The following is a 25,545-nucleotide window of genomic DNA, read 5'->3' as shown; positions in this document are numbered from 1 at the left end:
TACATTATTATATTCTGTGCTCCAACGCACACTGCTTTGATGTTAGGAACACACCTACATTGCTTAGACAACAGTGAACTTTATACAATAGCAATAAAGCTCCAATTGACTCTACGTATTAGTTAGAAAACGTTTGTATGGGAAATAGAAAAATGCTGTTTTGAGGATTTTCCCGGCAATTATTCGAATTTTTTCTCACCTTTTTAAACCTTCCCTAGACCTCCACGAATAATTCAAGACCAAGATAAGATAAATCCGTTCAGCCGTTCTCGAGTTTTAGCGAGACTAACGAACAGCAATTCATTTTTATATATATAGATGACTAAATGCAAATATCCAATAATTTTTCTAGCCAGGATTCACATACTTGTGACAAAATTGGGGAATTTTAAATGTAGATAAAAAAAGATGATTATAGGTATATCCAATGTTACCTATACTAGACAGTCAAAATTATTCTTGCTATACAGGTTTTAGCTCGTATGCTACGACTCATACTTCCGTCTCGTGTTTAATAGTATAAATTATGAATCTAACCTGATATTAACTAGTTGTGTTATAAGCGCGTTTGAATGTTGCAAACGTTTCTGATAAAACAACTTCAAAATAATAGATAGGTTAAATTAAGCCGTGTGTGATAAAAAAAAACACGAACTAAATATTATCTTTTATTGTGAGGCCTCGTTTATTATTTATTTAGTTTGTCACTATCCGGAATATGCTCAAAGTGTGTATTCTTCGTTGTAACAAATAATTAGACACTTATTTTTTTCATATATGATAAAGTTTTAAATTTACGGACATAAAGATTGAAATTAAGTTGGTAGTTAAACATGTTGTGGGTTTTGGCAGCAGTAGCGTTGTTATTGTGTTTTATTCACATTTTGTTGAATTACAATAAAAGGGCGCGTTTAATAAAAATGTCCCGGGACCTAAGGGGTTGGTTTATAGTAGGCAATGCTTTTGACGTATCAACGACTCCAGGTAAATATTTTTGTTTATTTGTTAGTAATATTTATTATTATTTTTGTTATGAAAAATATTCCTTAATTTTAGTGGGATTGTTTCAACAAATGAGAGATTATTCTAAAATATGGAAATCCATAAACGGCTTCTGGTCTTTTCCTATAGCAGCTGTGAATGTTTACCATCCAGATGATGTCGAGGTAGGTATTTTTTACAGCCTTTATTAATAATAATGTACTACTGCTGGAGAAATGCCAGCCTACAAGGTGGACGGACGACTTGGCTAAGGTCGCAGGAAGTCGCTGGATGCAGGCCGCTTCCAACAGATCGACGTGAAGATCCTTGGGGGAGGCCTATGTTCAGCAGTGGACTTCCTGTGGCTGAGATGATGATGATGCTGGAGAAATGCCTTCCCTTTTTAATACGCCCTTTGCTATGGTTTTCCATTTCTTTAAGAAGTCTAGTTTCATGCTCTTTTACTTTTTTGACACTGTTAATATGTCGAACTCCATGGTATCTTCTTTTTAATTAATTTCGTTGCGGCCAAAAGACAGTTTAGTACTTCCAGACTCTAGTCGATCTTCACCGCTAAGTGTTACAAACGCGTGGTTCTGTCGATCCTTGCTTGCGGAATTTGTAGAGGCTGGTGCGAGGGCGGGATAGTCTTTCAGATGCCTTGATATTGATGTATTTATTCTTGTTTTAATTATTAAGACTATCTGAATATGAGATATGTCCGATTTGTTTCCTCCTGGGTTAAAGCTGGGTATACTCATGGTGATGGTAGGTTAACGTCCGTAGCTAGTTCTTAATAACGTCTTCTTGATATTTTATGTAAAATATTACTTTACATAACAAGTAATTAACATATATGTTTTTTATTGTTGATGAATTAAACGCAAAAGATCTAATACCTACACAGAACTAAATAGATGATGTAAAGTAAGATAATGTTTGCATTTTCGGAAGGATCAAGTCATATTTTATATGACATATTCATAACGTTTGAAGTAAATCTAGTTCAATATACGTAACAATTGTTTTTTTACTATAAATGTTGTTTTTTATATTATTCACAGGTTGTTATTTCAAACACAAAACACAATGCAAAAAGTCCATTATATGGGTTTTTAAGGAGCTGGTTGAGTGACGGATTACTTTTAAGTAAAGGTACATTTCTGTATAACGAGCTATTGCTTATTTCAATTCATTACAAGACACAAAAAAGAAAGATGTTCTTAATTCGTGTTTAATTATAATATCAATATTAAGTGAATCTAATTTTATTAGGTTCGAAATGGCAATCCCGCAGAAAATTACTCACGTCAACGTTCCATTTCAACATTTTACGTCAGTTTTGTAGGATACTGGAGGACAACAGCCACCGCTTGGTGCAAAATGTCGGCAAATCATTGGGACAATCAGTTGACATTGTTCCAATTATCACAGAATATACTCTGCAGTCTATATGTGGTAAATTATCAGTTATAATTTATATATTTTCATAAGAACTTATGAGACTTGTTTCACAAGTTTCGAATAATTAAAGCCCTAGAAAGCAAATTAAAATAAAAGTGGCGAAACACCAAACTTATTTATCTGAATGAGTATAACAATGGTTACTTCATGATTTTTATTTATTTCAAAATAGTCATCAGATGAAATATCAATTTGGATACATTAGTAAAAATTAACCCCCCTTATTCATAGACGTTATTTATATAAGGACTGAGCATTGCTGTGATTACAAGTCTGTTTCTCAGCTTTGTTTAACTGACAGCTTGCTGTTTGTTCAGATTTGTTTATCTGACAGCCAACTAGATTCAATTTGTATCTCAATATTGGCCAATCACAATGGCCCTATGTCTACGCACTGCGAAGGCTGTCATGCCGTTAGCACTGAGAAACAGACTCGTTATTACAGCAAAGATAGAGCTTAAATAAATAACTTCTATGAATAAGGGAGTAAGTGTTTAAATGAAAAGTGTGCAATGTTTATGACATTTAACGGAAAGTCACATCTACTAAATTTAGTTGGATATTTAATGTGTTTTACGTGTGTTAGACGGTTGATATACTTGGTTTAAATACTTATTTTAACCATATATTCACCACACGTTTTTCACGTATGTTGCGACTGCCAGAATGGATTTGGCTTAGTATTATGAGTTATGACCAGCTGCTTGCTGACCGTCAACCAATTTTGGGCACTGAATAATATTACCTATGTTTCATGTTATGTTTTAACAGAAACAGCGATGGGATCTCGGCTATCAGAAGAGACACAAGAAGTCGCTAGATCTTATAAAGAAGCTGTACACGCTCTCACGAATCAATTCGTTCACAGAGTAAGTCGACTATATCTTCATTCAGATCTTATTTACAACTTGGTTAACTTTGGAAAACCTAAGAAGGATTTAGACACCGCCCATAAGTTTACTAAGAAAGTCATCAATAACAGAAAAGAATACATTAAAAAGAATGGAATTAATGTGATTGGCGACAATAACGAAAATACCGATGAAAACATTTATACGAAACCTAAAAAAGTTGCAATGCTAGATCTCCTTATAACAGCACAAAAGGGAGGTTTAATAGACGACACTGGAATTCAAGAAGAAGTTGATACGTTTATGTTTGAGGTATGAATTTTATGTACTATTTAGTAACGTAATTATTCAGATATCGGATGCACATACGATGTAACCTGTGAGTCGGCACATAATGTTACCTGTATCGATGTCTGCCTATAATGGCAATTATTCATTTTCCTGTGGGAAAGTCATGTTTACAATCAATAATAAGACGGAATTATGTAATAACGGTGTGATACGTGAAGAGCGGTGCTTTTTTGGAAAGCCCTCTCTCAAAAAAAGTGTATGGTTGTTAATACACCTCGATGAGGATCTAACCATCCGAACTTTATATTCCCAGTCTATGGACTGGGAATATAAAGTTCGGATGGTTAGATCCATAGATCGTACATAAGCAACGTATGTAGAAGTCAAACAAGCGTGGGTATGATGATTGAAATTTTATTGTTTCTTCTTGTATATTCCTGTATCTTTTAGGGCCATGACACGACTGCATGCGGCATAACGTACAGTCTAATGCTGATCGCCAATCATAAAGATGTACAGGTAATTCACATAATCTATGTTAATCCATTCCATTTTCACGATTACTATGACAGTTAAAATGATTTACGTAAATCTATATATATAAAAATGAATCCCTATTTCCCTTGGTCACACCATCACGCGTGAACGGCTGGACCGATTTAACTATTTTTTGTTGTTGTGTTTGTTATTGTTAGGAGAAGGTTCTTATGAAAGAAAAAATCCAAAAAATTGTGCGGAAAATTAGAAAATTTAAGAAAACTTAACGAAAATATTAATTTTATATAACTGTCAATTGTTTGAAAAAACTGTCAGCGATTGACAGAATGCGCGCTGCAAATTCATAGTTAAGACGGGACAACTTCTGTCGGGTCAGCTATTTCCTTATAAATTACTCAATTATTTTAGACAACAATATACATTTTAATGATTACAAATAATACATACTATATATTTTTAGGACAAAATAGTGGCAGAACTGGACGAAATATTTGACGATTCCAATCGTCAAGCAGATTTAGATGATTTGTCTAAGATGCGGTATTTAGAGAGGTGCATCAAAGAATCACTGCGGTTGTATCCGCCTGTTCCAGCCATTGGTCGTATATTAAGCGAAGACGTCATATTAAGTAAGGACATAGAAATCAGGTGTCAAATTCTCGATGTTACTAGTATAATATGTTTGATCAGAAGATGAGGCCAGAGCTCAACTGTGGCATAGTAGCTCTGATAAGAGATATTACTACTGGCATAAGTCTCCTTGCCTCTCGGCAAGCCTAGTGATTGCTTGGGACGCTAGATCTTAGAGTGGACGTTAGATCTCAAGAGCGCGCCATATTTCAGCAAGTGCGCCAGATATCAGGAAGGGCTTTAGATCTTGGGGAGTCTAGGGCTCCATATATCAGGAAGGGCGCCCGGGTCCTATCGGGCGCAATTACTCGGTCATCAGCCATTATAAATATTAGATTGTAGCATGACGGCAAAAATAATATTGAGCCCTAAATAAGCTCGCTGAAAATAGGGGTCTAATATATATTTTTCGGACCTCAGTATAGATATAGTTAAATTAGGTAGATGATGATGATGATGTAAGCTAGTTGTATTTGAATCAAAGGCTGATTTAAATTTTAAGTTCTCTTGAAATGAAATATACAATAACTATTGACGATAAATAAAAGTTGCCGTCATAATAACTGATAAAGAATAATATATTTATTCATAAATAAATTATTTATGTTCTAATTTACTTTGCTGGCGATAAGGTCATGGTCCCTAAACCCAGATAATTGACCTAGCAAGTAGCTGTGCTGCGAGTGCTATAGAAAACAATGTGTTGCATAACAATAATTGAAATTTTAATTAAGAAATATTGACTGCCTCGGTGGCGTAGTTATACTGCATGCGCGGTACCACAGTGCTCTGAGGTCCTGGGTTCGAATCCCAGGTCGGGCGAAGTGGTATTTGGGTTTTTCTGAACAGTGCACGTAGCCCCTGTTTAATTTGTGCCCAATATGGCGATAGGGTCGCTCTCTATCACATCATGGGACGGAACACACTTGGCGAAAAGGTGGTGCCCTGCCCATAAATGAGTGATGATGAATTATTGTTCGCTTTAACAGTTAAGGTAAACATCTTGAGGAAAGGTATCTACCTGAAAATTTTCTGTTAGTATTTAAAGTGTAAGTAAGTATGTAACGATTACCAAACCCGCACTAGGCCAGCGACAGGTCTCCTATCAGGATAGTAGAGGAGCCCGTGCCCATCAGTGAGCAATATATAATATTGGGCAGATATTGTTATTAATCAGTTAAATTCTGCTGTAAGGCATTGTTGGTAGGGCGACATAAATAATACCTACTAATATATTTTAGGTGGATATAAAATTCCCCAAGGAACATATTGTCACATACAAATTTTTGACCTGCATCGTAGAGAGGACGTATTCAAGGATCCCTTAGTGTTTGATCCCGATCGCTTTTTACCCGAGAACTGTGCAAATCGTCATCCGTTTGCATATATACCATTTAGCGTGGGACCTAGAAATTGTATAGGTAAGATGAGCAGTCTTTTAAAGCTTTATCAATTTATTAGTGTATAATATTTTATTATTCTCTAACACTTCGTTTTCAGGACAAAAGTTCGCTATTATGGAAATGAAATCCGTGCTTTCGTCAATACTGCGTCACTATGAATTACTTCCAGTAACAAAACCAGAAGGTCTAACGTTCACAGTGGATTTAGTATTAAGAACTATAAACCCGGTTTACGTCAAGTTTGTTAAAAGGAACAAAAAATAATGCTTCAGCGTTTCAAAAATGTAGCGGCACTGATCACTGTATTTGCAACGTTAAATATAGAACAGTATATTCCCGACAAATAGCTTTTGGCAGTCCCAGATGTAATATTTATAAACGATAGACAGGAGGAGTATGGCTCAGTGTAACGTGTGTGGAACAAGGGTACGATTCTCGCAGTTTTCGGCGGGTCAGTTTTCGCGATATTTCGTACATACACAAGCGCAAAATAAAAGCCAGTTTACTGTTATGCGAAATCTATCTCGTGGTGGATACGAAGATTTCGTTATGGAATGTGACAATGGTTTTGAGGTGAATATTTTATTTACAATGGAATTTTGCTTTACGTGGTGATTTTATGAATTAAGTACGTAAAAGAAAAATAATATAAATTTTCCTACATTCATTAAAACGTTATCAATGGGTTGGCAATGTAGAGAATCCATGCTTATCGTAATCACATGTGTAAATTTTACTAACTGCGTCTCTATCAGCGTACTACTACTATCTTGGCACTTATTTATAGTTACATACTCATGGTACAGAAAATAAATATGCAGAGTTTCCTACATTTTTTTGCATCTTTCGCAATAAAAATATTTCATAACTCGAAATAAGTTTAATTGAAAATTCCTTTTTTTTTTTTAAATATATGTGATTCGGTGGAAAAAGGTAAGTAGCGGCGTATATATAATTTATCTACTACAAAATTAATTTCACTTTATAAGGGATAATAAATTATAAATATTATATGATTTTAACTTTTGCTCGCAGCTTCGCCCGCGTGAAGGAGTTTTCCGGGATAAAAGTCCCGCTATATATTTTCCTGGAGTAGAAAATGGCTTATAACCTTCCCAGGGTCTTAAACTAACTCCATACCAAATTTAATACAAATCTATTCAGTAGATTTTGAGAAAATCGATAACATGTAGACAGAAAGGGGACTTTGTCTTATAATATCTATAGATAGATGGTAATCATTTCTGCTGCATCCACTCATTATAATAATTTATAACTACTTTAATAAATACTGCCAGTAGTCATGGACATAGTTCTAACCGCATGGTATCTGTAACATGCGTGTGTTAATAACGAAAATTTCGAGACTATATTTTTTTAGTAGAGACCGTCTTACTTCTTACTTATGGTGTACACGCGAATATTTATAAAAATGTTTAGATGTTTACTACAGATATGCGCAGAATCATTAAATGCATTTGGATGAAATTTATAATATAGATAGACCATGACCTGAATCAAATAAAAAAATACTATCCTTTCTGGCAATTTGCTTCCCTAGGAAATATTTGATTTTTTTAATACAATTTTCTACATAGATGACTCTTGGGATCGCTATAGTGATTTAGGGACTTTTGTAATGGAAAACCTAATTAGCCATAAAACCCAACTCTAAAAAAACATTTTGTGGAGACACATTATGCTCACTGCGAAATCGAACCCGGGATCACACGATCCAGAGTTCACTTTCTATTTGAAATAGTCTACAAAATAATTTTGTAATTATCGGTTTATAAATTATTAATTATAATTTTAGCACATTTAGTATCTTTTCTATTTAAGTAATTGCAATGTGCATATATAATACTCGTACAAACTCGACACAGTTTTGTTTAATTTTATGTTCGACTACAATCTATGTATGTAAGTCTTTAATTATACAAAATTATACATAATCTACGTGTTTAATTATTCATCCTATTAAACCGTCACATTATAAGGAATTGGATTTTGTTTATGACGGGAATCTAGCTAATAAATAAAAACAAACTAATAAAAAAATATTGTGCATAAATCTAGAATCTCAAATCATTTGTAACTTATTGATTTTAGAGGTTAAATACCTTTTTGTAAGCTTTTGAGCAAAATTAAAACCCTGACCAGACCAATGGCATAACATTTCCATAAGATAAAAATAATAAATTCATGTCACTTACGGTTTTTATCTAAAAACTGTCAAAACGCGACATTCAAATATGTCAAGTAGATTAACTGATAAAAGAAATCATTTAACAGGTACCTAGCTTGTTGCCAATTGTTTCATGCTCCAGTTTACTTTTTATTGAGTGAATATTTAAAAGTGTGCCCTCAAAAACGTTATTCATTTAAAATAGGTAGATATTAGGCACAATACTGCAAAATGAATATGAAGTACTGGTATTGATATTTGATACGTAGTCATTTACATATCCATTAGCTATCAATATGCATGTATAATGTAAAAGTATAAAGATAAAAATAAACACGATAATCGAAAAACGTGACGAGTAAATTTTAGGTTTCCCCATGAGCATCGTCACACTCATGTAAACACTGAAAGTAAACAGTATGATAAGCGGGAGAGGTGTGTGTGGCCGTCAGTTGACGTCTGCGCCTCAAAGCTGTGCATCACAGCGCGTGCGCGACTCGCCATCACCCATCGCCTACAAAAAGTCAGTACTTGGCGTGTAGGTGAGCAGTAGCCCTTCGCCATGAACGCTAGCCAACTCCGCCGATTTGCTTCTCCCGTAGTGAAACCATCATTATGCCTCTGTTTTCGCCACTACAGTCAAGTGAGACCCGTCTATGTTATAGACCAAGCTGATGTGAGTGTCTATTCAATGTTTTTCTTCTTCTTTTGGTATATTATATACACTATCGTTCGTATAAGGTAATATGGTTACTTTCAGCTTTGTGTTATGTAAACTATATGTGAATATTACAGTTATTACTTATAATATGATGTAAAAAACTAACTGGGATTTTTCCTTTCAGAAATGGCGTAATTCAGCACCGCACTTCTATTCTGTCCAGTCCGTCGATATGAGGTACGTACTTGTTTAATATTTAATGCATCAATATTGACAGGTCTATTGAAAATAAATTGCTCTCAATAACCCCTATCGACACATTTATTGATCTATATTAGTGTCTGACCGGCGCCATACCGCTGCTCGCCGGCTCGCCGGCACTTACACCAATCATCTTTGACATTTCCAGAAGAAACATCCAGAACCGTCTAATACTACCTTCATTATCTATTTTATTAATTAAACATGTAACATTGAATAATTATGTGTATTAGTCAATTCATAAAAATGTAATGCAATAGAAGTAGTGACTAATCAAACTATCAGCTCGCTCAATCTTGTAGTGATTTCGAGTGAAGAGAATTGTCACTGATAAGATTTTTGTGTAAAATATTATGTACAGCTATTTTTGTTCACGTTCCATGGTGCAGACAATACTCGTTCGTGCACAACATCGATCCCAAATCGTGAGTACAGGACAACATCTGGCCTGTGTAGTGCCAACGCATGGCTAGGAATTGGCGATTACAAAATTTTACCTTAGAATGCCTTATTTTGAGTTTATATTATTAATTTCTAAATTGTTGCAGCTTTGAATTGTTTATACTAAGGTTGGCACGTAGTAACATTCCCTACCTTTTGACATGGATTGAATGTAGTTTTTAATTTTTATTTGGAGATACGTTTTGTAGACAGCGCTTTATTGATTAACGAACTAGGTTAGGTTAGGTTAGGAACTTGGTATTTCATCATGAAATGAATAGTAAGTAAGTTTCCAAAATACGAAGTGGCTTACTCGTTATCAACTATTTATATGTAGGTGTATATTGTATGTCTATCAGAATATATTGTAATTAAATACATCAATTTCTCACTAAGTAGGTATAATATTTCTTCGATATAATTTTGGTGCCATCATAAAGGCAACGTCATGCCATATTTTAAAATCAATTTGGGATGATGTATGTAATATTCGTGAAAATACAACTATGTGTATTTAAGTGGGTTTGTGTTTTTTTTTCTGCTTTGAAACACGCACTATTTAGAACAAAACGAACACACTTTCCTTGGCATTCTTTCATTTGCTAAAAATATTAGCATCACATGATGATCAACAACCGAAGCAAATTGAATTGTTTGCTCTTCGGCTGACGTCACAGACACACCCGCCTGTTACGTCAATAAACACGAGTATTATTAGATTCAGAGTCGTGACGGTTGTATTTTGTTATATGTTCTTATTATTGCTAAAATTTAAAATGGTAAATTTGTTATTTACCAATCAATTGATTACGTTCATTAGCTCCTGCATGTTTTTCGCTGTTGAGTGTAAGATGTAAATTATCTACTTATAATTAAAGTAAATAAATCAATTGCTACAGGGTACGAGAGGGCCCCACAAAAATGCTGATGACGTTTTGTTCGATATGTTCAAAAATGAAGACACCGGACTTCTTCCTGTGGGAAAGTTTTTGGCCGTAAGTTTATTCATATATTACAAGGGACCCTTCCATCATATCAACAGAACTCTTATACGATCTTTTTATAATTAATTTGTCGAAACGACCGCAAGACCTTGTTTTTAATAAACTACGTGATGAAACAAGTTTATACCGAAAATAAATTTATCTAAGTCCACCTTACCACTAAATGAAGTTCCCACCGTAACATAAGAAAAGACACGACTTTCCAGAGGTTCAACGAAATTTATAGTTCTTGTACAACCTTGATTTGGACAATAGAGAATAGTTTGTTCAGTACAAATGAAGCAAATACAGAAACGTCATTCCTACTTAGAAATATGACCTGACAAAGTAATATTTGCATGAGAGTACTAATTTAATTTAACATATAAACACGTGCAAGACAAGTAAATAAATATACGATGTCGAGAGCGTGACATGACACGCTCTTTTCGTATCATGGTACGAAAGTCTCGTGACGCGACTTCCATTCGTAATTATTGATCAGTTGATATGAATACATAAGAAAAAAACTGAATTTTTCAGGCCCTGAGAACCACTGGAATTAGGAAGAATGACTCGCGCGTCAAAGATGTCATGCACAACTTGTACAAAGTGCACAAAGAATCAAATTTCGAAGGAGGTTCTCCAGAGACTCTAAAACTGGACCGCAATACTTTCAAAGAAGTTATCGCACCGAATATCGTGCTCATCACAAGGGCTTTTCGCAGTCAGTTCGTCATTCCTGATTTTCAAGATTTTATCAAAGATATCGAAGAAATGTACTGGGCAGCCAAAAGTAACACGGATGGCAAAGTCGCCAGCTATATTCCACAACTAGCAAGAGCCAGCAACGAGAACTGGGGCGTTAGCATTTGCACCATAGATGGACAAAGATTTTCCATTGGTATGTATGTACAAAAAACATCGGTTAGTGATTAAAAGTTCAATTATTTGAACAAATGTTGGTTGCAGGTGATGTAACGGTGCCTTTCACTCTGCAGTCTTGTAGCAAGCCGTTAACATATGCGATGGCTCTGGAGACGCTGGGCCCCGACGTGGTGCACAAATATGTTGGCACCGAGCCCAGCGGACGGAACTTCAATGAACTCATCTTGGACTACAATAGTGTGTATAAATATGTTACTAATTTGTTTTCAACGAGCTCCGCAACCAAACAACTCATTTAAATGACTATTATGCCGTACACTGGACTTTGGTTCGCAATTTAAGTAACAATTAACATAATATTGCTATTTATAGCCTATTGTTAAGAATTTGTAGCATTTATATTTTATTTTTTTAGTGAAACCGCACAACCCTATGATAAATGCCGGCGCAATTTTAGTTTGTTCGTTGTTAAAACCTTGGACAAGCCCGAGATGACACTTGCTGAAAAGTTTGACTACGTCATGTCATTCTTCAGCCGACTTGCTGGCAATGAAGTTTTAGGTTTCAATAATGCAGTATTTTTATCCGAACGCGAGGCTGCCGACCGCAATTATGCCCTCGGTTTCTACATGCGTGAACACAAATGCTACCCGGAGAAGACTAATCTTCGCGAATGTATGGATTTCTATTTCCAGGTATTCGAAAGTTTCTGTTTATTTTATGTTTTATTATAATTTACAATTAACACTAATGACATTAATGGTTTATCATTAATAGTGCTGTTCCATGGAAGCCAACTGCGACATCATGTCTATAATGGCAGCAACACTTGCGAATGGGGGCATCTGTCCAATAACAGACGAGAAAGTGCTCCGACCTGATTCAGTCCGCAACGTATTGTCGCTCATGCACAGCTGCGGGATGTACGACTATTCAGGACAGTTCGCTTTCAAAGTGGGACTTCCCGCGAAATCAGGAGTTTCGGGAGCTATGCTGATCGTTGTTCCTAATGTGATGGGTATTTGCACGTGGTCACCCCCACTCGATCCACTCGGAAACAGCTGCAGGGGATTACAGTTTTGCGATGTACGTTCCCGGTATAATATTTATTTATTCTTTTATTACACATCTGAAAGTTTGTAAAAATCTTTAGAACTTTGTTTGCATGTTTGTGAACGCATAAAGGGCTGAACGCATTTGGCACACAGAGGCCAAATCGTGAGTTAAATTTTATAAAAGGTTAGATACTTTTTATCTCTGAAAGGGTAACAATGGGGTTATTATTTTTATGAAGGAGTATCAAAAGTTGCCTAGTAAGTGACTAATCATACTATTTGCTTATATATTTCAGGAATTAATAAAGCGATTCAATTTCCACAAATATGACAACATTCGTTATGCCAGTCACAAAAAGGATCCCCGGCGATATAAGTTCGAGTCCACTGGGCTCAATATCGTGAACCTTCTCTTCTCTGCGGCAAGCGGAGATCTTAGCGCTCTCAGAAGGTGATACTTAGAACATAAATACTATACAACTAATATGAGTCAGAGTACTACAGATAGTAATGTTGTTTGTTTTATTATTTGTTCAGCACTATCGACAATAATAGCGACTCAGCCCTAGATCCCGTGCCAGAAAAAACAACAGAATAATTTGCTTATGACAAGTATAAAAATTGATTTGATGATCACTGATTAAAAATATGCTAAAATGTCATCAGTCACTAAAATCACTGTTTGCTTGATATTCGACAAATTGATCTCACAATATAAAGACACGTCATATTATAAGTATTTATTATATCGCTTTTTTAAACAGCTGCCGCTTCATGCAAAAAGCTAAACTTGACGCTTTCAACGGGTCGTAGGTAGCGGGTAGTGGTTCTGGTATCGGCGAACTTCTCAAATAACTGCTTCGGTTCATTTTTTACCACTGAACAACTGTTTCACAATGTCCGAGTACACGTTAAACAGATATATTTTTTGAATAATTATTTATCTAAATTACTTGATTGCTATAATAAAAGCCTTTGCGTACTGAACTTATAACTAGTCAACCTTTTTCTCCTGAAATACGATTAAACTATTTTAAATCAGAAACGTTACAGCATTCAAATAGCGGGCATTGTGAAACAAGCTTTATATTATGAAATAATTAACGTTTCTTTCCGATAACAGGCATCATCTTTCCGGCATGGACATGACGTTATCGGACTACGACGGGCGCACAGCTTTGCACTTAGCTGCCGCGGAGGGTCACCTGGCTTGCGTGGACTTCCTCCTCGCTCAGTGCGCGGTGCCACACGATCCGCGCGACCGATGGGGCAGCCGGCCACTCAACGAAGCGGAGACATTTGGCCACACTGCCGTAGTACAATACCTTAAGGAATGGGAACGGTCCCACCCAGAGAAACCAGCCGAAGCAGCTAATAATTCCACAGCCGATGAAATCCTCGAAGCAAAGCCAGACGCTGATGACGCTGTTAAAGATCCTAGTATACAAGAAATAGTCACTAGGAATGGTGATAAAGTACAGTAGGTCAGAATCTCAAAAGCCCTCCGGAACTAGGATTGTCTATTTATAAATAAAATTTGTAGGCTAAGGATAACCAGCTTAGACATCTATTCATTGTCTATGTTTAAAGACAAATTGTAGTGTTGCATTTGATAAATATACTAATCAAATCATATTCAGTAATCGGAGTACATTGTATTGAATGTCAAATTATTGTATAGACTTTTATCGATTTTGAATAGATGTGATCTTTAAAAATTTACACCAAGCTGCAATTCCGCCAAGACACAGGCATTATGGATTTGGATATTTGTGATTTGTGGCGTCCATTAGCTCAAAGAACTGTGATGTGTTGAGACATTAATAAAGAGAAAGGTTTAAGAAAATGAATTGATGGATTTCAAGTGGTACCTATGTACAGATAGCACTTGGTAAGATAGCAGTATAAAATATTGCGTAAAATAATATACTTACTTACCCGGCTTTCTATACTTATTTTTAATAATGAATATATTATGTTGTATTTAATTTGTAATGCAATATCTTTTGCTATATTTGTACAAAAATAATTGTTTCTATTTAATTGAATTCCTCTGCAATAAGCCAGCGTTAAAACAATCCTTTTTATAAAATTATTTTTTAAATAAATTTTTCAATGAAATATTTATGAACTTTTTGACATTCCATTTTTATTAAACATTTATTCTGATTTAACTGTATGCATGCAATTTATTCATGTCACTCACGTTTATTAGTTTTATGGGTATCTTCGAATTTCCACATAAAATAAATGTGGTAATTAATTGCCCTAATACTAAGGAATGTTAAATTAACTATATTACGCAAATATAACCTATATTCTAAAAGACAATAAATAGTTGTTAAACAAAATAAATAAATGTTACTACATTTAGAAGTTACTCTTTACCTATCTTATTGATGTTGTCCAAAATATTCATCAGTGAAGTCAATTAAATTGTTGAAAAGAAATCTTACAATTGTATTTTATTTAAAATTTTCACCATGAAAAAAAGAAAATCGATATTCTATTATATTTCGAGATCTGCATATCAATTATGCAGCTTTCATCTAGTGCTTTTCTATTTATGTAGAATTATCAGTAGCATGTGTGAAGACATAAATCAAGTTTCTCCTTTAATATTTCAAAAGCAAAATCTTCCAATGAATAAACAGGATATAAATAATAAAAATCAGATCTACTACATTAAGTCTATCACTACACGCCATTTTTGGAATCGTCAAATAGTATTAAAAAATAATATCCCTCAAGTAAAGGTTAATTCATAAAACAACATTTGTAACTAGTTCTAAATTAAATTTATTGTTTGAAATACAGTAAAACAAACTAAGTAGCACTAACCGTAGAGCGGTTCGGTGTTGAGACTAGACTGAGGAGTTTACAATCAGCTTCCAGTAATGTTAAATCTGTGCTTGATCCTAGAAACCGTGAGGAAAGTTCTAGATCATTGATTTGAACTCTCACTCTTGCTCCTCTGACATATTCGTCACCACGGTTCTCAGGCCTGGTGCAAACACAGTGGAACTTCCATCCAAAGTCTATGTACAAGTCATCTTCAACAACGTGAAATATTTTGCCTATCACCACCTTGCCTACTGGATCTCCGAGCTGTAAACAGAAAATTATATATTTTTGTTACTACGCAAAATGACAAATTTAGTTAAGATTTCATGGTTTGAGTAGATAAGTACTTCTTATTTAATTTTCTACAAGTAAAAATAGGACAATATTAGAATTATCTTGCAGTCTGTTTTTTTTTGTTTTCAAACTAAGTAAGTATTGCATTATAGTTTTAACTGTGACCAAGGCACACAAAAAATGTACTATTTTTATTCATGGCGAAATTTTTTCATATTTTAATTATTTGCTACAAACATTTTGTACTACTTACAATAAATATTACAGTAGAATTATAATTATATGGCACAATTTACGCTTCCATTTAATATATAATAAACTTATTAGTATGTACACATTTTTTTAAATATAAATTATTAATATAGGTACTTACATCCATCAGGTTAGAGTTCCTCAAAAGTGATGCAAATGTGTATTTTTCTTCACTCTCCGGTGTCTCTATAATTTGGGATTGTTTTTCAAAAGCTTTGGCGAATCCTCCTATCTTGTTAGTCGTGTCTTCTGGAGGATTTACAGAATCGGTGGTTTCATTGGCATTAGAAAAATAACGCGAGTTTGATGTAATACGACCGTGTTTAAGTTGTTTTAATATTCCATTGTATTTCAGTATGTTTCTAACACACTTCATATTATTATGTAATGGCATTTTATAAATTAAACTAGATACCTATTTACGAAAATCATGAAAATCTTATACAAAACAATTAGTCCTGAGTACTTTGAAAATATAACCTAAAATTTGACAAATGTCAACAGAACACGAAACATAGCGAAAGGGTTAAACTGAGGGGTTAAATTACTTATCTACTACAATCTACTACAAAATGTGTTCGAGATTGGAGTCACGGTCTGGAGCTACCTTATTCCATAAAACAAAGTGAGCAGGTATTTTTAAAAAATCATTTTTAATTCATCCTTCTTCGGTGAAGTTATATATCTTTATTTTATCGATATAAATTTTTAAGATACATGGCAAAAAAATTAGCGTAATTCGATAAGAAATAATTGCTGTTGTTAATTGTTATACTTAGTATACTAGGTATAACTTAAACCTAGTATGAAATTAATATCTGAAGTTGGTATTTTGATAATAATATTTTATACACATACTTGTGACAAAATTAGAGATGCAAAACTTAGATAATAATATATAACAATGCGATAAGCTTTGAAAATATATATATGTAGGGATGCGTTTATAATATTCACACACTAGTTTATCTATGCATATATAATATGTAGTACATTCAATGTAACTGTGTCACGGAAAGTGACAAATTTTTTATTCGCGTAGGCACATTGCGCGTCCTTTATGGATGTTAAAGGTCAGAAATCTAATTCTTATAATAAACCGAAATTCGTAATTTGTGTATTATACGTCGATGCACGTTTCACTGTGAGGTGCTGCTACTTTTTGTAATAGAGGGTTGCAACATAAACATCTAGTATTTTGTATTTTTCCTATTACGATGATACCTTATCTGTGGCTTCAACACTACTGCATAAATGCAAAATGTCAAAAAAATTACACACGACACACGGTTTTTTGATAATGTTGAGTGATTGTTCAGCAAGCTAACGCAAACAAATTTAGACAACACAATGACTGAGGACCAAGATGCCAAGGATTCGCAATCAGATTCAGGCAACAAGGCTTTCGCCAATAAGAACAAGGACAGGAAGACGAAGGCTCAACGGCCTTTGATCAAAGTGACTAAATTTACTTTTGTGAAGTTGGAATTCATGCGATTGTTGATACATGCCCGATGACACGTTTCTATTATGCTTTTAGATAATCCTTAGGCGTTTGCCGCCCACCATGACGGAGGAATCGTTTATGGAACAAGTGTCTCCTATACCAGAACACGACTATTTTTACTTTGCAAGACCTGATCCTTCGCTGGGGAATAACCTTTACTCCAGAGCTTATATAAACTTTGTAAATGTTGATGATATTTTCTTGTTCAAAGATAAATTTGATGGATATGTCTTTTTAGATGACAAAGGTTGGTTACATAGATTTTAGTAATGGAAAGTTTTCCATTGTCCATTTTAGGCGTTATGTAAATATAGCTCTAACCACTGTTTGACATAAATAAAATAAAATAAAATAAAATACTTTATTTATCACGTAGGCGAACAAAGTTGCACTTATGATACGTCAAAAACAAAGAATAAGAATAATTATTATTTCTAAACAACTATTAAAAATCACTTATATAACTATGGAGATTTTAAATTAGGGATAAAGTTTATACAAAAGACTAGGTACAAACCGAAGTAACCAGCTCGGGCTGGCAAGTAGGGGAAATAGAAGGGTAACGCTGTCATGATCCTCACCGGTGAGGACATGAGCCCTAGCCTAGCTAACCTACCAGCCTTTCACTAGCTACCTAAGTGATGACTACCCGAAGAAGAAAGGCAGAAAGAAACTCCGGGCTTTCTTTTTTGTCATCAATTGTTCAGTACTTCTTTGTATTTTTTCCAAGTCTTTCTTGTACATAGTCACAATAGTTATATAAGCTAATGCACGCACATCACCGTTAACATGGGATAAGATGAAATCCAATTGACTAAACCTGGAGCCGGCATAAAATAAAATTAGCGATAGCAAATAAAAGAGAACATAGATTCATACTTAAATAACGGCGTACAGCGTGCATTCGCCTACATTTACAATCATATATATTTCATAATATCCAGTAATGCTAACCACACATTTTGTATATGATCACACTGCTATGCCCAGCTACACTAACAATATATTTTGATACTTGCATTATCACAATGTGCTTTACAATATCAAAAACATAATGTAGGGAGAAATGTGATGAGGAATGTCCTGATTTCTCAAATTATTGCCTGTGTATTTGAATGGCATTTTATTTAGATCCGATATAGAACTCTGTGAGAGCAAAATTGCCACTCTCGAATTTTCTATGGTGGTCCTCAAATGAGTATGAATTCTTATAGGAAGCATTGTTTAAAGGATTGTATTCAAGAATGGATGAAGGCTGAAACAGTATAGAATAACAGTTTTTGACCTAAGTAAATTAAATGGTTTTCTAATAAGATCTGTTTTCCTTTTCAGGTGTGGAGTATGTGGGTATTGTAGAATATGCCCCATTTCAAAGAATACCTAAAAAGAAGAAGAAGAAGGATCCAAAATGTGGTACCATAGAGAGTGACCCAATTTACCAGGAATTTATGGAAAACCTAACTAAAGAACCAGAGACAGAGAACCAACCAAAACTGGAGTATGCTTACCCTGTCAATGATGGTAAATTAATCTTAAAATGTTACTTTGTGTAATAAAAAACTACCATAATCATTATGTAAGAGCATAATGGTTTCATAATGTAAAATATGAGGACGTTATTTGAGGTAAGTGTAGGTAGTCTTGTTGAGAAACCGTTGTGGTTGATTTTATTGCAAGTTCCATTCTTACTGCCAAGCTACAGTGTTTATGCATAGTTGTGTTCCAGTTTGAAAGCCATTGTGGCCAGTTTATATCTCATAGGAATGAGTGCAGTGAATTTACACACAAAACTTTGTTCTTCAAAGTTCTGTATGGCGTTGTTGCTGTTTATTGGTGGTCGTATAGGTGAGCATCTAGCTCATCTTGTCATTTAAATGTCATAAAAAGATTTGCCAACATACAATTAAATATTATCAAAAAAGTTTTCTAATGTACAATTTATTGGTAGAGACTTAAATGGACAGTCAGAGGCGGCTCAAGCTCATGTGCTGCCCGTGTGCAAGAAATTCCTTGGCGCCCCCTAAGAGACAATCTAATAAATTTGATTATATTAAATCAAAAGTTATTGTGTAAGGTTAAGAAGCCGCTGCCTGGCCTTAGCATGGGCGCAGGTTGTTTGAGAGCGCCAGTGTTGCGAGCGACGCATGTTTCTTTGAAAGTGTCGCAAGCGGCGCTCAGCGCCCCCAAAAAACTGCGCCCGTGTGCAGCACACACCCTGCACAATAGGTAAAGCTGCCTCTGTGGACTGTAAATAGTAATTTAGCATAATATGCATAATATGACTTACATATTTAATGAATTGGCATTTTAAAATCTGTTACTATGTAAAGTAGAAAACATTAATGACTACTTTTACAATTTTAGGTTGTATATATATTTTCTTTAAGTTGCTTTCTTGTGCATTGGGCATGCTTCATCAGCCACAAAATTCTATCCCAAGTTGTACAGTATTTTTTTTCCAGATTTACCCATATTTGCCCAGCAATATTGACATATATGGCATTTTTTTTATTACTGTTGCTAAACCCTCACTGATACAGAATATCTAATTTATTTTGTTGATTTTATAATTGTTGAACAATATAAGCATACCAAGGAGTCCGGTGAGAATTACACTATGTTTAATTACAACACATTTATTTTAGCAAATGACAAAAAGGTTCAATCAACTCCATTGCTTGAATACCTTGCGGCTCGTAAGCAAGACAAACGCGGCAGAGACGAGCGCAGGCGACGCGAAAACGATAAGAGGAAAATGAGAATCGAGAGAAAAACCAAAGACACCATAAAAGTAAGTTAACTTAAGACAATTATGTTTTACCCGGGAATTGGGTTATTATACAATGTATTTGTTGCCTAATGATGTTTTGATAATTATTCAGAATAATTGCCTTATTTATAGTTTATAATAATATAAACAAGTTAGTGAACTCTTATCTTTGTTCTATTTCTGTAGAGATCCAGTGATTTATCAGAAGATGAAAGTTTTAATTATAGTTCTGAATATCATGAACAAAAACAAGAATACTGTAATAATAATTTTTGGTTTGGAGAACAAAGAGTATACCATAAAAGTAAAGTTCACAGTTCATCTAGAATTGAATCTAAATGTTTGCACAACAATGACGAATTTGTTACAAATGATTCTGACTGGGATAGTCATTTTCCAGCGTTGTGTATGAAAACTCATAACACTTTTACTCTGACATCTGGAAAATTGTGTGACAAAAAAGAAATCCAGGATGGCAGTCAAAAAAGTGGCGGCGATACATGCGATAAGGTTTTTGCGTATTATTTGCGCGTTAATGTCACAGTAGTTAACAATATTCAGTCGTACTAAGTAGAGAGTATCATAGTAAAATCATGTTTTAGTTTCTATTAGACGATGACGTAACAGGGGTTGCCAAAACACAATAAAAGACATGCTATCATGTAGTATTAACAAATTTATATTAAAATTGAGTTTATTTACGTAATATCATTTTACATTTTCCAGGAAGAAGATAATGGAGAGAATGAAGTCAAAAAGATTAAATCAAGAGAATGGGAAAAGGAAAAAATTGAGACAAAAGATGAACACGTAAAATCAAATAATCAAGATGGATCTGTTTTTGAATCTAAAACATATAGAGAACAGCGCAAAACAGGATTGAATGTGTTAGGTGATAAGAAAAAGCGACTTGAGAATGACAGAAAAGATGGTTCAATTAACGATGATCAAGGGGAAGAATCGGAAGCTTTTAAAAGAGACAAGAGAGACAAAGTAAAGGAATCTCCACGTGAACTGAAAAGTAAAAAATATAGTGACACCAGAAAAGAAAGAATTAAACAAAATGAATTTGTTAAATCCGAAAGACAATCTGCAGTAAGTAAAATTATAGCTGAGAGTAAAGGGAAAACACTAAATGATGATATCAAACCATTCACACAATTACCGCAAGTGAAAACTGATGATCTGACAAAATTAATAGAAGGAATGGACAAAAAGATGAAATTTGAAGAAGCAAAGAATCAGGAAAATTCTAAAGATCACTCTGGAGACAAGGTAGAGAATGATGTGACAGGTGCTGTAATCAGAAGAAGCAGTCTGGAATCTAATGATGTAAATGTAAAAGAGACCGCACTGAAGAGACAAACATCTCTCGATGACAGAAGTAAATCTACTGATAGAGAGGGTTCTGAGGAGAAGGAAAAAACTGAAGGTACAGACCAACGCACGGAACGCAGAATTAGGAATAAGGTATGCATGATTTAATGTTAATAACAACTTAAATGCAATTTACGTCACTTTATTGTCGAGGGATTTTTTATAAATGTCGACTTGCGAGAGTTCAATGTTGCTACTGGACATATAGCTGCAGTAACTGTATGCAAAGTCAAACATGTCCCTGAGATGGACACTGGCACTTTAATTTATGTTACGAGTGTTATTTGGGTTTATAATGCCTACACAGATCACCATAGGTTCCCTTATTTATACTGTGTAAAGTACAGGCGTTTTAAGTACCAATCAGAGGTATTTGCATTTGGTCTTTTATGTATGGAAAACGGTCTCGGCTGAGTAAAGTTGCTGTATCCTCAACATACTAACAACTTGTATCCTCAACATACCGACACGGATTTCTTGGCGGAATCTTTTGTCTAAGTTTGATTATGGTAAGACGCGATGTTAGCTTTTAGGCTACGCAAGGCCCCTTTATCCCGCAGAGATATATAAGTTGTTACCACTCCCGGGATCTTGATAGATATAATATGACATCGGCCTTGTATCAAAATTCCGCGTGGTCCTTGTCGCGCGCACTGCTACGCCGTGACAAACACCGCGAACGGATTGTCGTCTGCTATAGCATGTTTTCTTGCATGGTATTAACGAAATACGAAATGTAATTTAATACCATGTACGCATCGTAATCATTGCATTAACATGTTAGGGAACTAGAGAACTTATTTTATACAAAATGATGTAGATACCGAGTAACATTTCTGCCACAAGGTCTGTGAATACAGTTTACATTTTTTACCGCGGGGACATCGGACTCCTTCCTTTTAAGGATAATTTCACTCGCATTTGGCTAATTGTAGGCATATTGAAGCATTAAAATGTTAATGAAATTTTCTTATCTGGATTAACAAAAAGTACCATTCGCAGGATCGCCCAAGTTTGGTTATATACCAACCAGGCATGGGGAAGTTTAGCAAACAGCGTCTTGCAAAGGAAAAGGAAACACACATACCGGGCACGTCTAAAGGCGTGAATGATAGTGAAAAGAAGGACACCTGAAGCACTTGGCTCTCTTCCCCAATGCTTGGATTACATTCAACGGAATTTCCCTGAAGCTGGCATTCATGTCCACGCAGACAAAGTAGAAGAGGACATCTGAATGTGCCAACGGAAGGAACTACTGCTTGTGTTCACTCAATACAGTTTTTTTTATTGATTTATTTCAGTTGTGTAATTTGTTTCACTTTGGAGATGTTAACAAAATCAAATAGCATTTTTTCTACCTTCATATTTTTAGCTTATGACAACTTCGTTCAGTTTGTTAATTTAATTTAAATATAATTCGTTGTTTTAATGAGTTTGAACGCATTTTAATTTGTTCTCGTTTTATGGAATTTTCAGGGATATATAAATAAATGACAGTTGTATAAAAATATTTAAAACAGTTTTATTACCTATCACAGTGATTTTAAATAATTTTTAATAACGTTGTTAAAATAGTAATAATGGCTAAGCATTGCTTTACATAAAGTTTCGTTTACACATAATATTGATATAAGAAAACTAGTTCCGAAATCTCAACTACATTCATTATTCAACCTTCGCACACCCATCGCCCGCACACTCATACATGCTCGCATTTTATTACTATCTTTGGCAAATGCATTAGTTCTATAAATATTAACACAAAAACATCTTAATTTTTTGTATGTAAAAATTACGTTTTACGGGAAGAAATAAATAATTGTTTTAAAATTAGTTTAGTCAGCCTTTTTAAGCCTCTTATTTGTGAAATTATTTGTGTTAAAAAAATTGCAATACTTTTCTCAAACTTAATATAAATACTGTAATGATTCCCATCTTGAAATACAAATATTTTTGTGCTACAACTAATTACTTCCCGTATACCTATTTATTAATATTATAAATAACTAATTTTATTTAACATCGATACGTTTAAACACCTGGAGATTTCGTCACGTACATCTATTTTAAAATTATGATTTTTATTGCTGTTATGTTTAGCAGCCAATTTAATAAAGTTCTTAATATATTAAATAAATCATAATCAACAAAAAAAAAATTGCACCACATATCTTATGTAGATACTTTTAACTCCTAGATAGCCAGTAGATATATGTTTGACAAAACTACTAGATATGTACTATTTATCTATTAGATTGGTCCTATCGTCGAAATTATGAAGCCAATGAATTTCACGTTACTGTGTTATCAGTCTAGTTGTATATTTTAAAGATCAAAATCATTTTCATACGGCTACAGGTTACAAACAATCCGCAGTTGTAATAATGGGAATACGAGACGTTCTAATTAAGTAACTAGTACTTATTCTATTCGGCAGTATCTATCTATACCCACATAGTTCCAGATCTCGTAGTTTAACAGGAATTTATTTTATTGCGATACATCGTTAAGAAGTATAGCTGTTGTTTGTTTGTCACCATCAGCAGCCGGTCTGACTTTCTTCACTTTTGATGCATTTTTGATTTGTGAGACGTTGTGGCGATGCATTATGTATAGAAGGAGGATGAATCCGACTAGGAACCCCCCCTGCCAATCCACCTCCGATCGTTAGCCAAGTGCGACGGGATGCCTTGATATTTTGCACCTGAAATATATAATAGGCCGATAAATTCCTTACTTATGGCATATAGATAATTATAGACTCAACAATCGTAATTTGCTTATTTATGTATTTGTTAACAATATAGCCTCATGACAGTTTTCCAAACTCGTATTACTACAACCATACACGCCATAAATTACTGCAATGCATGCTACAAGTATTGACATTTGTTATAATAATTAATTTTCTGTAAAGTATCAGCATAGAACTATGTACAATTATATTAAAAATATTTGCTATAGTTTTGACTCAATGAAAGAAAAGTGATTCTGCTTATTCTGCAAATTATTAAATTTTCGTTACGAAATACCAATCTAAAACAACCACCACATTATGTTGGAATAGAAAATATTGAAAAGTGTTACTTAAATTTTGTGTACCTCCAAATAATCTGCTTTGCATCGGTGATATGTTGCGTTGTACATGACCGAGTTGTTCACTTGAGGACAATTTTGAAAGTCTGCAACAAGAAATTATTTATTCGAAATTATTAATCCTGTCATAATTAATAAATTTAGAAATTCAATATTGTTTAAAAGTTACCAATTGAATTTAGTTTAGTATAGTCTTGCAACTGGAAAAAAACGCCTTTTTCTTGAAACCAAGAAACTGTTGGTTTTAAATTGCACAGTTTAAAATCGTTTATTGATTCAGTCAAGTCCACTTTTGCTAAATTGCACATCGCAGCAAAATGATCTGCATCTAAAGTTGTGAGTGGATTATGGGAGATATTGTAGAAAATCAACTGAGGAAGTGGTCCCCACTGTGGTAACTCTTTAATTTGCAATCAGATATGTCTAGCAGCTCCAATGGAGCTTTTATCGGCCGCGTTATCATTAAATCATTTAATCTCAGATGCAAAAGAGGATTTCCTTTTAAATAAAGTTTACGAAGAGATGGTAATTGGAATATTGAGTTAGGTAGTTGTAAAATAACGTTATTCGAGAGATCTAATGTTAGTAGACTTGTAAATGATGTGAGAGCATCTTCATCAATAGAGTAGATTTGATTTTCTGCTAGGTACAGGAACTTTATACTGGTGTAACTAGACAAAGTGTCTGAATGAAGTTCTTGTAGTTTGTTGTCGCTGAAATCTAGAATCTGTAAACAAAAAATATACATGATCAGTAGGACAGATAGTTTTAGTATCATTTATAATATTATGTCCTTAAGTTTGTGAAAAA

General features: G+C 34.3%; 4 protein-coding genes and 1 pseudogene across 6 annotated transcripts; 3 read left to right on the top strand and 2 right to left on the bottom strand.

The window, feature by feature from the left end:
• The first annotated feature begins 944 nt into the window (after positions 1-944).
• LOC119188928 (cytochrome P450 4C1-like) lies at positions 945-6,382 on the top strand. Its single transcript, XM_037437186.1, has 9 exons — positions 945-984; positions 1,057-1,166; positions 2,046-2,136; positions 2,257-2,439; positions 3,217-3,608; positions 4,038-4,106; positions 4,546-4,714; positions 5,957-6,148; positions 6,216-6,382. The coding sequence occupies exons 2-9, from the start codon at positions 1,074-1,076 to the stop codon at positions 6,380-6,382; spliced, it is 1,356 nt and encodes a 451-aa protein (XP_037293083.1). The 5' UTR covers positions 945-984; positions 1,057-1,073.
• Positions 6,383-8,755: 2,373 nt separating this feature from the next.
• LOC119188388 (glutaminase liver isoform, mitochondrial-like) lies at positions 8,756-14,098 on the top strand. Its single transcript, XM_037437199.1, is given in 11 exon segments — positions 8,756-8,982; positions 9,152-9,204; positions 9,618-9,653; positions 10,577-10,664; positions 11,196-11,556; positions 11,625-11,777; positions 11,956-12,006; positions 12,009-12,235; positions 12,318-12,626; positions 12,892-13,046; positions 13,719-14,098. Coding segments are annotated over 11 exon segments (1,908 nt in total). The 5' UTR covers positions 8,756-8,868; the 3' UTR covers positions 14,080-14,098.
• Positions 14,099-15,374: 1,276 nt separating this feature from the next.
• LOC115449012 (28S ribosomal protein S28, mitochondrial) lies at positions 15,375-16,613 on the bottom strand. Its single transcript, XM_030176669.1, has 2 exons — positions 16,107-16,613; positions 15,375-15,703 (listed from the first exon to the last, which is right to left on the bottom strand). The coding sequence occupies exons 1-2, from the start codon at positions 16,377-16,379 to the stop codon at positions 15,422-15,424; spliced, it is 555 nt and encodes a 184-aa protein (XP_030032529.1). The 5' UTR covers positions 16,380-16,613; the 3' UTR covers positions 15,375-15,421.
• Positions 16,614-17,190: 577 nt separating this feature from the next.
• Positions 17,191-23,074, top strand: LOC115449006 (regulator of nonsense transcripts 3B). 3 transcript variants are annotated; one of them, XM_030176661.2, is made up of 8 exons: positions 17,191-17,443; positions 17,526-17,739; positions 18,825-19,013; positions 20,138-20,283; positions 20,449-20,566; positions 20,663-20,772; positions 20,989-21,732; positions 22,642-23,074. In XM_030176661.2, the coding sequence occupies exons 1-8, from the start codon at positions 17,336-17,338 to the stop codon at positions 22,771-22,773; spliced, it is 1,761 nt and encodes a 586-aa protein (XP_030032521.1). In that variant the 5' UTR covers positions 17,191-17,335; the 3' UTR covers positions 22,774-23,074. The 3 variants fall into 3 exon arrangements, with proteins under 3 accessions (XP_030032521.1, XP_030032520.1, XP_030032522.1); XM_030176660.2 differs by having other exon boundaries at positions 20,449-20,772; XM_030176662.2 differs by lacking the exons at positions 20,449-20,566; positions 20,663-20,772.
• A 627-nt stretch (positions 23,075-23,701) lies between these two features.
• Positions 23,702-25,509, bottom strand: LOC119188910 (annotated as a pseudogene).
• Positions 25,510-25,545: the final 36 nt, after the last annotated feature.

Source organism: Manduca sexta, chromosome 10 (assembly GCF_014839805.1).
Source record: "Manduca sexta isolate Smith_Timp_Sample1 chromosome 10, JHU_Msex_v1.0, whole genome shotgun sequence".
Lineage (NCBI taxonomy): Eukaryota > Metazoa > Arthropoda > Insecta > Lepidoptera > Sphingidae > Manduca > Manduca sexta.
Note: the sequence above shows the minus strand (reverse complement) of the source record. Positions and strands in the feature narration are given on the sequence as shown.

What these genes read in the sequence shown, in the direction of transcription:
- LOC119188928 (XM_037437186.1), top strand. Translation starts at nt 1,074, where the DNA reads ATGAGAGATTATTCTAAAATATGGAAATCCATAAACGGCTTCTGGTCT. An exon ending in ACCATCCAGATGATGTCGAG is followed by an intron (nt 1,167 to 2,045) that starts GTAGGTATTTTT and finishes TATTATTCACAG; the next exon opens with GTTGTTATTTCAAACACAAA. An exon ending in TTGTATAGGTAAGATGAGCA is followed by an intron (nt 6,149 to 6,215) that starts GTCTTTTAAAGC and finishes CTTCGTTTTCAG; the next exon opens with GACAAAAGTTCGCTATTATG.
- LOC115449012 (XM_030176669.1), bottom strand. Translation starts at nt 16,379, where the DNA reads ATGCCATTACATAATAATATGAAGTGTGTTAGAAACATACTGAAATAC. An exon ending in GGAACTCTAACCTGATGGAT is followed by an intron (nt 15,704 to 16,106) that starts GTAAGTACCTAT and finishes TTCTGTTTACAG; the next exon opens with CTCGGAGATCCAGTAGGCAA.
- LOC115449006 (XM_030176660.2), top strand. Translation starts at nt 17,336, where the DNA reads ATGACTGAGGACCAAGATGCCAAGGATTCGCAATCAGATTCAGGCAAC. An exon ending in TGTCTTTTTAGATGACAAAG is followed by an intron (nt 17,740 to 18,824) that starts GTTGGTTACATA and finishes TTTCCTTTTCAG; the next exon opens with GTGTGGAGTATGTGGGTATT. An exon ending in GCGGCGATACATGCGATAAG is followed by an intron (nt 20,773 to 20,988) that starts GTTTTTGCGTAT and finishes TACATTTTCCAG; the next exon opens with GAAGAAGATAATGGAGAGAA.